General features: G+C 40.9%; 3 protein-coding genes across 6 annotated transcripts in view; 1 reads left to right on the forward strand and 2 right to left on the reverse strand.

Annotated features, from left to right (window-relative positions):
- armc8 (armadillo repeat containing 8) overlaps window positions 1-3,318 on the reverse strand; it is a 10,093-nt gene extending 6,775 nt beyond the window's left edge. Inside the window, exons 1-5 of the mRNA XM_072444938.1 lie at window positions 3,048-3,318; window positions 1,914-1,990; window positions 492-563; window positions 185-327; window positions 1-96 (exon numbers count right to left, since the gene is read on the reverse strand). The exon at window positions 1-96 is cut by the window's left edge and continues 2 nt beyond it. Of these exons, the coding sequence (XP_072301039.1) occupies window positions 1-96; window positions 185-327; window positions 492-563; window positions 1,914-1,990; window positions 3,048-3,092 (433 nt within the window). The 5' untranslated portion in view covers window positions 3,093-3,318. The remainder of the gene's footprint in view (window positions 97-184; window positions 328-491; window positions 564-1,913; window positions 1,991-3,047) is intronic.
- A 230-nt stretch (window positions 3,319-3,548) lies between these two features.
- dbr1 (debranching RNA lariats 1) lies at window positions 3,549-6,018 on the forward strand. 3 transcript variants are annotated; one of them, XM_072444940.1, is made up of 9 exons: window positions 3,549-3,579; window positions 3,807-4,019; window positions 4,097-4,221; window positions 4,300-4,380; window positions 4,444-4,529; window positions 4,602-4,826; window positions 4,907-4,984; window positions 5,059-5,207; window positions 5,276-6,018. In XM_072444940.1, the coding sequence occupies exons 2-9, from the start codon at window positions 3,823-3,825 to the stop codon at window positions 5,964-5,966; spliced, it is 1,632 nt and encodes a 543-aa protein (XP_072301041.1). In that variant the 5' UTR covers window positions 3,549-3,579; window positions 3,807-3,822; the 3' UTR covers window positions 5,967-6,018. The 3 variants fall into 3 exon arrangements, with proteins under 3 accessions (XP_072301041.1, XP_072301040.1, XP_072301042.1); XM_072444939.1 differs by having other exon boundaries at window positions 3,569-3,667; XM_072444941.1 differs by having other exon boundaries at window positions 3,569-3,627.
- Window positions 6,019-6,467: 449 nt separating this feature from the next.
- Window positions 6,468-12,571, reverse strand: rab5b (RAB5B, member RAS oncogene family). 2 transcript variants are annotated; one of them, XM_072444942.1, is made up of 6 exons: window positions 12,445-12,571; window positions 8,088-8,367; window positions 7,822-7,973; window positions 7,615-7,737; window positions 7,424-7,517; window positions 6,468-7,324 (listed from the first exon to the last, which is right to left on the reverse strand). In XM_072444942.1, exons 2-6 carry the CDS (start codon window positions 8,251-8,253, stop codon window positions 7,209-7,211), a joined length of 651 nt encoding a protein of 216 aa, XP_072301043.1. In that variant the 5' UTR covers window positions 8,254-8,367; window positions 12,445-12,571; the 3' UTR covers window positions 6,468-7,208. The 2 variants fall into 2 exon arrangements, with proteins under 2 accessions (XP_072301043.1, XP_072301045.1); XM_072444944.1 differs by having other exon boundaries at window positions 12,453-12,551.
- Window positions 12,572-12,785: the final 214 nt, after the last annotated feature.

Raw genomic sequence — 12,785 nt, forward strand, 5'->3', positions numbered from 1 at the left:
TGTAAAGAAGCTGCACAGGCGTCACCGGACTTATGAAAACCGTTCGGAGACATCGAAGACAGGCTTCGATGAAAATGAGGTCCGGACACAACAGACCTATAAATGTATCACACAAAAAACGTTGTTACAAAGTTATCAATAAATAAATAATACATGCATGTTGCTGTCGGATGAAAGACCTCACCTTGAAGAAGAGCAGGAATAATATGACAGTCCACTAGAGACTTGATGTTGTTTTCCGTGCCCATGGCTAAACTGCCTAACACTATAGCACATTCTGTTCGCAGCTCCAGACTGGACGAGCTCTGTTGTAGTAGGTAAAGTAACCTTAAAAAAGTAAAACAATGTATTTTAGTCAAAACACTACTATATTTTAGTACAGCAATCACCACACAGAGTAAACAGTCCATCACTTGCTTGCAATGGCCAATCTCACTCAGAGGTCAAAATATAGGACACGAGAAATAAGAGATGAACAGTCATCGACATACCTCGGTACAGCTCCAAGGACAATAAGATTTGCTTTTTGTTTATTGTTTCCAATGACTGCATTTTTCATGTCACTGCAAGACAAAAGAGTTAAGTCATGTTAAAGTGTGTATCAACAACACAAATAGAATAGCCACGCGCTGTTCCCTGTCTCCAATGTTAGAAATGAATGAAATGAATGAAAAACAGTGCATTAAGTTGAAAATGAAGTGCTGCTCGTGGTCAAGTGCCTGTCACATAGCAGATAACAGGCTACAGCGTCAGGGTTTGAATCCGGCTCTCGAAAGTTTGATGCAATCATCCCCATTTCACACTGCAGTTTCCTGTCTAATAAAGCTTACGAGCAAAAAAAAAATGTGTCATTTCTTTTATAAAAAATATATATACACAAATTGAAAAGTAAAAGGGTTGATTCTTGAAGACAGACCTTATGGACAACACTTAAAAGCAGCAACAACTTGCCACAACCACAACAAACTTTTGCGGACATGCCCTCAAAGCTTTCAAAAGCACGGGTGAGTGACTGTCTGATCCTAAAATACAGTTGGAAATTAGACGTTAACTGTCTGCAAGTAGACTAACGTTTATTAGCATAGTCACACAATAATATGAAAACAAGTATTAGCCAGCGGCTAACTACCCGAAACAAACAGCACAGTCTCAGTCTGGAGTGATTTCTGTAAGTCCACTGGTCCCTTCTGACCACAGTAATACATTTCTGGTGATAAATGGGATCTTTAGGGATGTTACAGAAGAGGAAGACTTTTTTGTTGACAAAGCTCACAGAGTAACATGCGGCTTTCGTCCTCATGGCAGTAGCAACAAGTGTATGAGGCCATTTCGGAACATACTCGGACAGTCCTAACAAGCAATATGTTTTCAATTAAATTAGGCATTTACATGTTCTATTGAAGTATGTAGCAGCAGCAATTACTAAAATTATAAGAGACAGGAGATTTGCATCATGTACATGTGCTACAGATTTGTACATATGACATATGTTTGTTTATAATGCACACATTTCCTGTTAAGTGGTTTCAATGCCCTACAAGCCCCCCATAGATATCAAATAGCAGGTGAGAGACTGCAGTTGAAATATACAGCTGTAGCAAGCAGTCAAGTAAAGTTGGCCCAGAGCGAGTCAACTGGGCACTAAAATGGGTGGTGGTTAAAAATAAAGCTGTCTGGGCACAAGTGAGGTTACCAAAGTGCCTTTTGATGGATGTGAAATCAATTTATGAAGAGGAACAAATAAGATGATACAACTATGAGAACATTACTTTAGATGGAATATTTTTTTAAAGAATGTAGTGAATTTTATCTTTCACTTTCTCAATAACTGCAAAAGGCAAGGATATCAATAAATAACAAGACAGCATATTTCAATAGAGGCATAAGTAGCATAAGTGTAAAATAATACTTACATTACCCCTTGCAGAACTTTTTGTGGATCTGGATCAAAAAGCCGATCAACATAATGCCGACTAGTGGCCGTGACTTCCTGCATGGAGAAACACAAACTTATAAAGCAATGCCCATTTGGTAAAGAAGACATATCAGATACAAATACAGTTGTTCAATAATATTAAATATGCCTTTGATTAAACCTCTGAAGGACATTGGCTCAAGTACAGTATTTAATTGGAGTACTGAGAATTGAGCAACAACAAATAAGCTTGTGCCCAAAGGCAACATGTGACACCAGTATATACATTTCATAAATGGCTTCAACCAGAAGGTGCCACATGACCTAGAAGAATAACCAGACAGCACTGCTCCTCATGTTCTCACCCAGCTGACAGCCGGAGCACTGCTCAGTGCTGACATGATGCATGCAGAAAGCACTCTGGAAATGAATGGCTTTACCAGCTGACATAGTATTTAATCATTTCTATTAAATACAAAATCTACTACATATAAAACTAGCGTGTAATATGTTTTTTTTCTCTGCATGTCTGTGCGTACGCTGCACAAAGTTTAACATTAGTACATCACTCGCTATAGAAGAAGAAAAGTGTTAAATACGACTTCAGCTGAAAGACTTTAGCTTAAATGTGTCAAGTTCACTGTTGGTGTAATAAGCGACATATCAACAACTTTGAACAGAAAGACCACAATTTAGTTTAACGCGTTTACGTAATCTTGAGGTGAGAGTTTTATGATAACTCATTAAAAGGGGTCACAACATTCAATTAGCATTTAGCTGCTAACTCGCTCACTCTGAAAGTGACAGCTACGTTTGTTTGGATTTACTTCCTGCCAACACCACTGCCCAAATGACAACGCAACGCGCAGAAGTGTTTTTATTACCCCGAGCTGGTGTCCGCCCGCCCGGCACTACTCACAGACTAAACCGCTCCCACCAAAGGCACCAGAGGTACAGGAGGTGCGCCGCTATAGCGCTGCATGCTTTAGCACGCCGGCTAACAGAGAAGCAAACCATGTCCAGTTCAGTACAGTTATGCATTTGAAAAACCGTAAGAACACGAAAGGGCTGTTTTTCTAACTGGTGGTATGCGTATTCTCATCTTCCATAAAACTGTAACAGTGGGACTCACAGATAGCACACTGATGCGGAGAGGGGCCTCCAACAAACACGCCATCTCTCTTCCCCCGAACAGGCGCCCCAATCGGTGCAGCACTTCACTGACACTCCGCCCCCAGAGCGGCTGTAAGTGGCTTTTAAAAAGTAAAAGCGACCCAAACTAAACATTTGCAGCCGTTTACCGTTTTTAATAATTATTGCCTCTCCACATTAGGTATTTAATTACAAGTGTTAATTCAAGCACAATCAAAGGCGCAAACTCTTGAACGATAGCTGATTTGGTAAATAAACCATTGACCGTGTTCACCAAACTCGTTATTAGATTCAGCGCACTACCTGCGAAATTGTAAACGTGCACACATTAAATTATAAATACCATAAAGTTGTACATAAAATATTCAAAGCAACAATGACCAGCTTGTTGTATTAGATTAATTCAAATTAAATATATTTCAAATATACGTTTGTGGAATCTGTGGGTACAGATTAAAAATGATTTCCGAAAGTTTGCGACTCTGCACATGCGCGCGAGACGGGTTTGCGAGGTGGGAAACTTAATGCTTTCGTGTTTTCAGACTTCTGCCCAAATATTGGTATTTTCTTATCTATTTGGAATTTAACGTCTCTTGCAAGGTATTCCAGATTTTGCTTTTGTGTACTATGCACCCCTCTTTTCCCTGCTTTCACGCGTTTGTGACTTAAAATCTGTAGCGATTTTGTGTAGGCTAAGTACAGCTATACAGCTAAATAAGGACTGATTGAAGTTTTTTAGTCAATCTTAGTGCAAAATGAAGATTGCAGTAGAGGGCTGCTGTCATGGGGAACTTGACAAAATATACGAAACCATTGCTTATCTGGAACAAAAAGAAGGGATAAAGGTAGATCTACTGCTATGTTGTGGAGACTTCCAAGCAGTGCGGAATGAAGGCGATATGAAGTGTATGGCAATTCCACCTAAGTACAGGCAAATGCAGACTTTCTACAAGTTAGTTGATTCTTTAATAATACACTAATCATACAACTGATCATTGTGATGAAAATAAAAACATGTTATTATTGTAGATACTACTCAGGAGAGAAGAAGGCGCCTGTGCTGACAATTTTCATAGGTGGAAATCATGAGGCTTCAAACCACCTACAAGAGCTCCCTTATGGAGGCTGGGTTGCTCCCAACATTTATTACCTGGGTAAATTTTTCAAGAATCATATTTTATGTTTTGTTTTCTGTTCTGAGCTTGATCTGGTCATGCTGTGCGTTTGTATAGGTTATGCTGGAGTCATTCGCTACAAGGGCATTAGAATTGGAGGTGCATCTGGGATATTCAAACAGTACGACTACAGGAAGGGTGAGTTCATTAAAAAATAAATGGCAAAATTACATCATAATAATTTACAAATACTTTTTTCAGGTCACTTTGAATACCCCCCTTACAATCCGGAATCACTTCGAAGTGTATACCACATCAGAAATATTGATGTTTTTAAATTAAAACAGGTATTGGGTATATTTCAGTATGGTTTGTTTGAGGCGTTATTCTTTTAAAGACTATAAAATTATCTCACCCAGATTCAAAGGCCCATGGATATTTTTATGAGTCATGACTGGCCGCTGGGGATATATCACTATGGAGACACGGAGAATCTTCTAAGGAAGAAGAAATTTCTGCGACAGGAAGTGGAATTTAATTCTCTTGGAAGCCCTGCTGCAGAGGAGCTTCTGTCTCATCTTCAGCCTAACTACTGGTTCTCAGCACACCTTCATGTCAAATTTGCTGCAGTTATGCAACATTTGGTACGAGGACTAAGTCTGTAGCAAGTAAAGTATTATCTACACGTGTTTTCTTTAATAATTTCCTGTGTTTTTCTTTCCAGCCCAAAGGTAATTCTCCACCACGTGTGACAAAGTTCCTTTCATTGGACAAGTGTTTGCCCAACAGAGACTTTTTACAAGTAATTCAACTTTTTTAATTCTTATTTTAGATTCTAGTTGAGGATGTGCTAGTAACATATTACTGATGTTGCAGATTGTAGATATTCCAGATAGACCAGATTCGTCTGATGATGGTCTAGAGTATGATCCAGAATGGCTTGCTATTCTTAAGACTACAAACAGTCTGCCCGCAACCAGCCGTCAAAACTGGAATCCACCAGAAAATAATGGCCTACATGAAAAGTAAATATTTAAAGTTCAGTGCTGTTTACCATGGAAAGTCTCTATTACATGTACATTCTTTTAAACAGGTGGGACTTCAGAGTTTCAGATGATGACATGATGCAGGTGGTGGAGGGTCTCAATGGTGCGCTCTCTATTCCAGACAACTTTAGTTTGACTCTGCCAGCCTATGATCCTGCAAATCCCCAACCGCAGACGAGCCCAAGTTATACCATTAACCCACAAACCACTGAGATGTGCGCCACTTTAGGTCTTACAGACATCTACGCTCTGGTTGGGCAGGGCACAGGTGTTGCTGATTCTAGAGGAGAGGATGATACCCGAAGTATAGAAAGCGGAGATGAACCGAGTGACTTTCCAACCGACACATCAGCATTGTCATGTTCTGTCAATCCTGATGAGATCACAATAGAAGATGAATGGGAAGAAGAAGAGGAGGTGGTGAAGGAAGGGGAATTTACCAAACCTTCTACAACTGGAGGTAGCTTGGTTCTGCCAGAACCCAAGTCGTCTATTTCCCCTTGTGGCATAAGTGACTTGATGAACATGTCTCCTCCCACTCACTCTACACCCGGTCCAGTCTGCTGTCCATCTCAAAATGATAGTCTTCCAGACAGTAATGATGAAGATACAGCTTTTCGCGCGCTGAAGCGTAGTAGCAATGAAGGGGTTGCTCCTGGCAGCCGCGGCACTACTCCAGTAATAAAGCGTAGGAACCAGGTTATATACACCACAGCAGATGATGAAAACAAAGACTAAAACTTAAATGTTTTTATGATTTTTAGCTGAGCTTTGAATGAATGAATCTCGCTAGAACTGTTTTTACTAAAACACGATTTAGCAGAGGTTGTTCTTGCTCCTTTTATATTAAATGTTTAAGTTAAGTTTGAAGTTGGATTTTCAAATACACTTGCTTTTAGGAATTTTATTTTTTTATTTTTTTTAATGCTGTATCAGTTACCAAATATGAATAAGATGTTGGAGTTGTATGTTTTCTGATTGGAAAATAAAATAAATTAAAAAAAAACCTGGATATTAATTATGTGTGTATATATAGCTAATAAAAAACAGTACTGGTCTTCACATACATTCACCAAAAATAAACTGCTAATTGATTAACATTTTTGCCTGAACCTAGACGACAATGAATTCACAAAGTTTAAATAATGTATTGCTTTGTCAATCGACAATGAGCAAGTGACACACTAAACACAAGATGAACAGGTGTTTTCCTGCTTTAAACATTTATTACAGCTTGATATCCCAGTTTTTAATTCAAATGACAAAGTAAAAACTGAAAAGCCTGTGGTTATTAGTAGTCCAGTTTGCACATCAGTAATAACTTGTGAATCCTTCTGTTGAACAATAAATTAAACAACTTGCAATACTTACATTAAATAAAAAGGCAGTGTAATTGTTAATATTCTTTTGGGACGTTTCTGCTACAGATGACACTTTTAACTAGCCACTGGCTGTGCTGTATATTATTGTATGTGACTAGGCACACAGCAGTTTGGTTGAAATGTCTGCAGCCAAAGCGCTCTTGCCTTTAAAATGTTGTTCCAGACATAAACTTGAGTTGCCTGCTTCACTTAATTTGAGGTCTTTTCAACATGTGCTCACAGCGTCTTAGTTTATGTGCATTTTGTGCAAACTGCTTTGCAATAAAATTATGTAAAGAATTATAACAAAAGTGTTCGTGCCAATTATCATGCTTGATCTGCCAATGATTTCAACAGTCATCAAAGTTGTTCACCTCATTTCAGTGCTTCTCATTTACATGTGATGAGATAAATGTAATGCTGCTATTTCAGTCTTCTTTTTTCTTCCCTCTGGATATTCTTTTGGTGTGAACTGAAAGATTAACGTAGGTTTTTAGAGGGTAAAGAATCAAAGAGATGTTGTCACATCACATCCACTGGTAGAAGAACTTGACTGAAGATAGGGTTGTGGTAGAGCCATGGCGGTAAATGGTCAAATCCTGCTATGCATCCGGACGCTCTAGTTTCCTCCACAGCATGCCCGAGTAGAGTGAGCATCTGGATCCTGAAGGTTAACACCCCGGTGCCGAGCTGCATGTGTAGGGTTCTGGGTATCTGTTTTTGGCATCTTTTTAGCTGTATTGTTAAAACAAGCAAATAGCAGAAAACGTAAACTGCATTAGCTCTAGTCTAAACCAGAACATAACACGTTTTGTTTACTGAATATAATCTTACCAATTGCCAGGAAAAGTTCATTAACGTTCATGGCCGTCTTGGCAGAGGTTTCCATAAAAAGTAAACCAGTGTCTTCAGAATAAGTCTGGGCTTCCTATACAGCAGAGTAATAACACCAAAAGGTTAAAATATAACTGTTAGATGGTACATAGGGCACAGCAAGAAATCTAAATGATGGGAATATATTTCACCTCAAATTCTACTAGTCTTTTTTCTGACAAATCGGCTTTGTTACCAGCCAGGGCAATCACAATGTTAGGGCTTGCCTGTCTCTGCAATTCCTTAACCCAGGCTTTGGCTCTTTCAAATGTGTCCTAGAAAAGACATCACAGTTAGATGTAGCTCAAATACACGTGCAAAAAAATAAATATTTCTTGCAAATAAATGGAATAATGTACCGGTTTGGTGATGTCAAATACCACAATGGCCGCCTGTGCACCGCGATAATACATAGGTGCCAAGCTATGGTATCGTTCTTGTCCTGCAGTGTCCCATATCTCAAACTTTACAGTAGTATCATCTAGACACACGGACTGTGCCAAAAATGCAGCTTAAAAAGAATGAATGAATGAATGAATGACTCCTCTATTGATAAAATATGCATGTAATTAAATAATATTGTTCTTGCAGACAACATTCATAAGCATTAAAACATGGTATTCACCTCCTATAGTAGTCTCTTGAAATTCATCAAATTGCCCTTTAACAAAACGAAGCACCAGACTGGATTTTCCCACAGCCATGTCTCCCAGCAGCACTAACTTGAACTGGCAGATCTTGGTCTGTGGCAGAGCGCCATTAGAGCGGCCTCCACTCCCTCTGGAGCTCATACTGACCAGAGTAAGAGCCTCCTCCTGGGGTGGAGACAGGTGCTTCTGTGGTACTGCTCACTTGTATCTTCCAAAGTGATGGCCAACTACTATACCAGTAGCCTTTCAATTATGCTGTGGGGGAAAAACAAACAGTCAGTCACAGAGCATTAGAAAATACCACAGAAACAGCACATGTGTAGGTTATTTTAAAAGGGCAGCCTGGCTCTGTATATCCAAATCCAAAGCTCTCTGCAGCCTCTGGGACAGAATTGTCCCTTCACTGCTGTAAATACAGCATTTCAAGGAGAAGACGCAGTCCTGTTACTTGTCGTCACTGTGGATCACTTTTGCTACTGCAGGTCCACGAACGTCACAGACAGTTGTTGTGTTCCTTTTAATGGCAGTTGGCAACCAACTCCAAAGGTGCATTTACCGCCACCTACTGTGGTTGTACGTCTTCAAAGTATGTGAGAGTGAGAAAGAGAGAGAACGCGAGAGCTACATACCGACTGTTTTCGGCGGTGCTGACTCGTACCATAATGGCAGTCATTGGAGGAGGAAGAGGAAGAGGAAGAGGAAGAGGAAGAGGAAGAGGAAGAGGAAGAGGAAGAGGAAGAGGAAGAGGAAGAGGAAGAGGAAGAGGAAGAGGAAGAGGAGGAGGAAGAAGAAGAAGAAGAAGAAGAAGAAGAAGAAGAAGAAGAAGAAGAAGAAGAAGAAGAAGAAGAAGAAGAAGAAGAAGAAGAAGAAGAAGAAGAAGAAGAAGAAGAAGAAGAAAGAAGAAGAAGAAGAAAGAAGAAGAAGAAGAAGAAGAGAAGAAGAAGAAGAAGAAGAAGAAGAGAAGAAGAAGAAGAAGAAGAAGAAGAAGAAGAAGAAAAGAAGAAGAAGAAGAAGAAGAAGAGAAGAAGAAGAAGAAGAAGAAGAAGAAGAAGAAGAAGAAGAGAAGAAGAAGAAGAAGAAGAAGAAGAAGAAGAAAGAAGAAGAAGAAAGAAGAAGAAGAAGAAGAAGAAGAAGAAGAAGAAGAAGAAGAGGAGACGAAAGAAGAAGAAGAAGAAGAAGAAAGAAAAGACAGAAGAAGAAGAAGAAGAAGAAGAAGAAGAAGAAGAAGAAGAAGAAGAAGAAGAAGAAGAAGAAGAAGAGAAGAAGAAGAAGAAGAGAAGAAGAAGAAAGAAGAAGAAGAAGAAGAAGAAGAAGAAGAAGAAGAATAAGAAGAAGAACAAAGAAGAAGAAGAAGAAGAGAAGAAAGAAGAAGAAGAAGAAGAAGAAGAAGAAGAAGAAGAAAAGAAGAAGAAGAAGAAGAAGAAGAAGAAGAAGAAGAAGAAGAAGAAGAAGAAGAAGAAGAAGAAGAAGAAGAAGAAGAAGAAGAACTCATGTGTTTGGAAACTTGTGGGGGGCTTGGAACTTGTAGGTTCCTGTGCTTCTGAAGAATAAAGTCTAAAGAATTAGTCTAAAGTCTAAAGACGTACAACTACAGTGGGTGTAATGTAACACTGCCCTATAGAATGAAGCCTAAAGAATAAAGCTGTACGGTGGAAGCACCGAACAGAGTGAGGCTGGCGGTCTGATTTTCAGCCAGGTAGGAAATGCGAAGGCGCGGCTTGCGGGGGTTGGTGATCTGCGTGTGAGCCCGTCGGTGGCTTTGTCTGCTATAGCTCCGTGGAAGTTTGTCCCGGCTCCTGTTGATGTTAGCTTGCATGGCAAGCTTAGAGGAGTCGCTGGGAGGGCACCGCAGTTGCCGTTCAAGCGCTCATCGATAAGCACTCAGGTGATGTGTTTATTTATACCGACGGGTCTAGGGATCCTGAGAGTGGGCGTACTGGCGCCGCTTTATTTGTGCCTGACCTGGGGCTAGCGGTCAAGAAGAGGTTGACAGATCGCCTTTCTGTTTTCACGTCGGAACTTATAGCGATACGGTTGGCGTTGGAATGGGCGGAATCTGCTTTGCAGTGTTGCGGCATTGTGGTGGCCTCTGACAGCCTTTCTGCATTGCAAAGCATTAAATCTGGGAAATCGGATTGCAGACAGGATGTGTTGAATGGCATCTTCTGTCTGATGCTCTCCCTGTCCAGGAAGGATGTGAGGGTTTCCTTCATTTGGGTCCCTGCGCATGTGGGGGTGGATGGTAACGAAATGGCTGATGCACTGGCTAAACGTTCCCTTCGGCGGCCATCAATTGATGTGGCGGTTGAGTTAAGCAAATCTGAAATCAAGCCTGTTATCAAGAGTCATGTGGTCGGCCTTTGGCAGGAATTTTGGAGCCACTGTGTTACTGGACGGCATCTCTATCACATACAGGGTAGTGTGGGTCCTTGCGGGTCTGTGGGCAGGAACGCGTGGGAGGAAAGGGCCTTCGCCCGCATGAGGATTGGCCATACTGGACTCAATTGGTCACTGAGTAGGATAGGCAAACATCCGACCGGTCTGTGTGGTCACTGTCGGGTGCCAGAGACTGTCGAGCATGTGCTGATTTGCTGTGAGGCTTATGATAGGGAAAGGGCCGGGTTGGCCTTGTGGTTTCGGAATAATGGGCGGGAGTTCAATCTGCGGAACGTTCTGGCGATCCAGTCACAGGGTTTGTGTCAGGCTGTGGTTGCTTACTTATGTAGCACAGGGCTGGGTAAACGTTTATAGAGGTGGGGGGTGTTGGAGACTGAGCCGAGGATGAGGAGCAAGAGGATGTTCTAACGCGCTTGGACTTCATGGGCCTAGAAACGCCAAAGTGATGGAAGAAGGACTTCTAAAGGATAAAACGACAAAGACGTCCCATGACCTCATGGGCTTTGTAAAACAACAAAGACGTCCCATGATCTCATGGGCTTTGTACTTCCAAAGCGCCGAACGTCAAAGAGGGCGAGGAAGGTGAAGAAGAGTCTCCCTGGAATAAAGCCGGTTGGTCTCTGACACAACAACTATTCTAGTCACAAAAACACATCATGACCTCATGGGCTTTGTAACGCCAAAGCGATGGGAGGAGTACTTTTACGGACTACGACAGAGTCTGAGGACTACGAAACGTCTGAGGAATAAAGTCTGGCGGTAATGCAACACTCGGATGCCAACCGCCATAAAACAACAACAACAACAACAACAACAACCGAACGTCAAAGAAGGAGAGGAAGATGAAGAAGAGTCTCCCTGGAATAAAGCCGGTTGGTCTCTGAAACAACAACAACTATTCTAGTCACAAAGACATATCATGACCTCATGGGCTTTGTAACACCAAAGCAATGGAAGGAGTACTTTTACGGACTACGACAGAGTCTGAGGACTACGACAAAGTCTGAGGAATACAGTCTGGCGGTAATGCAACACTTGGATGCCAACCGCCATAAAACAACAACAACAACAACAACAACTGCGATAGCAACCGCCTATAAACACCAAAGAAGAAGAGCAAGTTCAAAAGTTTGATTCAAAAAGGGGAGTGCAGCGTCCAGTCGAAGTCGAGAAGGCCAGAAAAGACGGTTAAAATTACTTATTATTGTTTCCATTCCGTGTCAATCAACCAACAACCAGCATTATGGTTTTAGACCTGCTGAAATGTTTCATGGGTTTATTTTTTTAGCACATGGGTACATATAACCTTGCATTTTTGAGTTCCAAGTCAAACAAAACTTGGCAAAACAAATCACCCATACAATTGCTTCTGATGACCAATAAATCTTTATGAATTTCACATTTTACTCTTTACTTTATATAATAGAATCCCACAAATGTTCAAATAGTTCATATTTGGCATTATATTTTAGTGAAATAAGTTCACTCCAGCTGTATTATTTCAGTATAATTATATATAACCATAATTCAATATCATATTAGGTCATATAGGGTCAGGCAGCCTATTTCTAAATTAAGCAACATGAAGCAACACAGCACTGCACAAATGCACTGACAGATGCACTGTCTACTACCCCATTGACAACAATGGCGAACATCCACTAATACAGCGACGTAATAACACAATCTGCGTTTAAAAAAAACAGAGAATAATATGGAGAAAAGGCGCTCAGCATTACATCTCAGCTCCACTTCAGACATACAGAGGTTTATAAGCACGCATCATTGTTATCAGATCAATCCTTATCAAACCATTATGTGGTGTGACGCGCGGCTAATTCCCTGACAACAGCAGCTTTACATCTCCACATCCGCACAAAAACCACACGTATACGATTCAGACAAATACAGCGGAATAAAATAAAGATCAGTTACCCGGGCACCTTTCAGTAATATCGTTTCAAAAGCACAGATACACCTCACTTCTCTGTTGACAATTTTCGCTGTCAGCTGGTGGACAAAAAGGCTACTTCCTGGAAAAACTGCGCATGCGCGATGTGTGTGTGTGTGTGTGTGTGTGTGTGTGTGTGTGTGTTTCTTCTCAACTTCGGCTGGGATTAAAAAGTCTGGCGGTAATGCAACACTCGGATGCCAACCGCCATAAAACAACAACAACAACAACAACAGCAACACAACAACTACGACAAAGTCTGGGGAATAAAGTCTGGCGGTAATGCGACACTCGGCTGTCGACTGCCATAAAACAATAACAACAG

This window comes from Eucyclogobius newberryi, unplaced genomic scaffold (genome assembly GCF_026437365.1).
Source record: "Eucyclogobius newberryi isolate DKJ021-1_F unplaced genomic scaffold, fEucNew1.0.hap1 SCAF_14, whole genome shotgun sequence".
NCBI lineage: Eukaryota > Metazoa > Chordata > Actinopteri > Gobiiformes > Gobiidae > Eucyclogobius > Eucyclogobius newberryi.

Bases quoted from the DNA above. Each gene is read 5' to 3' on its own strand.
- rab5b (XM_072444942.1), bottom strand. From the start codon at position 8,253: ATGAGCTCCAGAGGGAGTGGAGGCCGCTCTAATGGCGCTCTGCCACAG. The intron at 7,518-7,614 runs GTGAAATATATT...TCTGCTGTATAG, and splicing joins AAAGACTAGTAGAATTTGAG to GAAGCCCAGACTTATTCTGA. The intron at 7,325-7,423 runs GTAAGATTATAT...TTAACAATACAG, and splicing joins TGAACTTTTCCTGGCAATTG to CTAAAAAGATGCCAAAAACA.
- dbr1 (XM_072444940.1), top strand. From the start codon at position 3,823: ATGAAGATTGCAGTAGAGGGCTGCTGTCATGGGGAACTTGACAAAATA. The intron at 4,222-4,299 runs GTAAATTTTTCA...GCGTTTGTATAG, and splicing joins TCCCAACATTTATTACCTGG to GTTATGCTGGAGTCATTCGC. The intron at 4,381-4,443 runs GTGAGTTCATTA...TACTTTTTTCAG, and splicing joins ACAGTACGACTACAGGAAGG to GTCACTTTGAATACCCCCCT.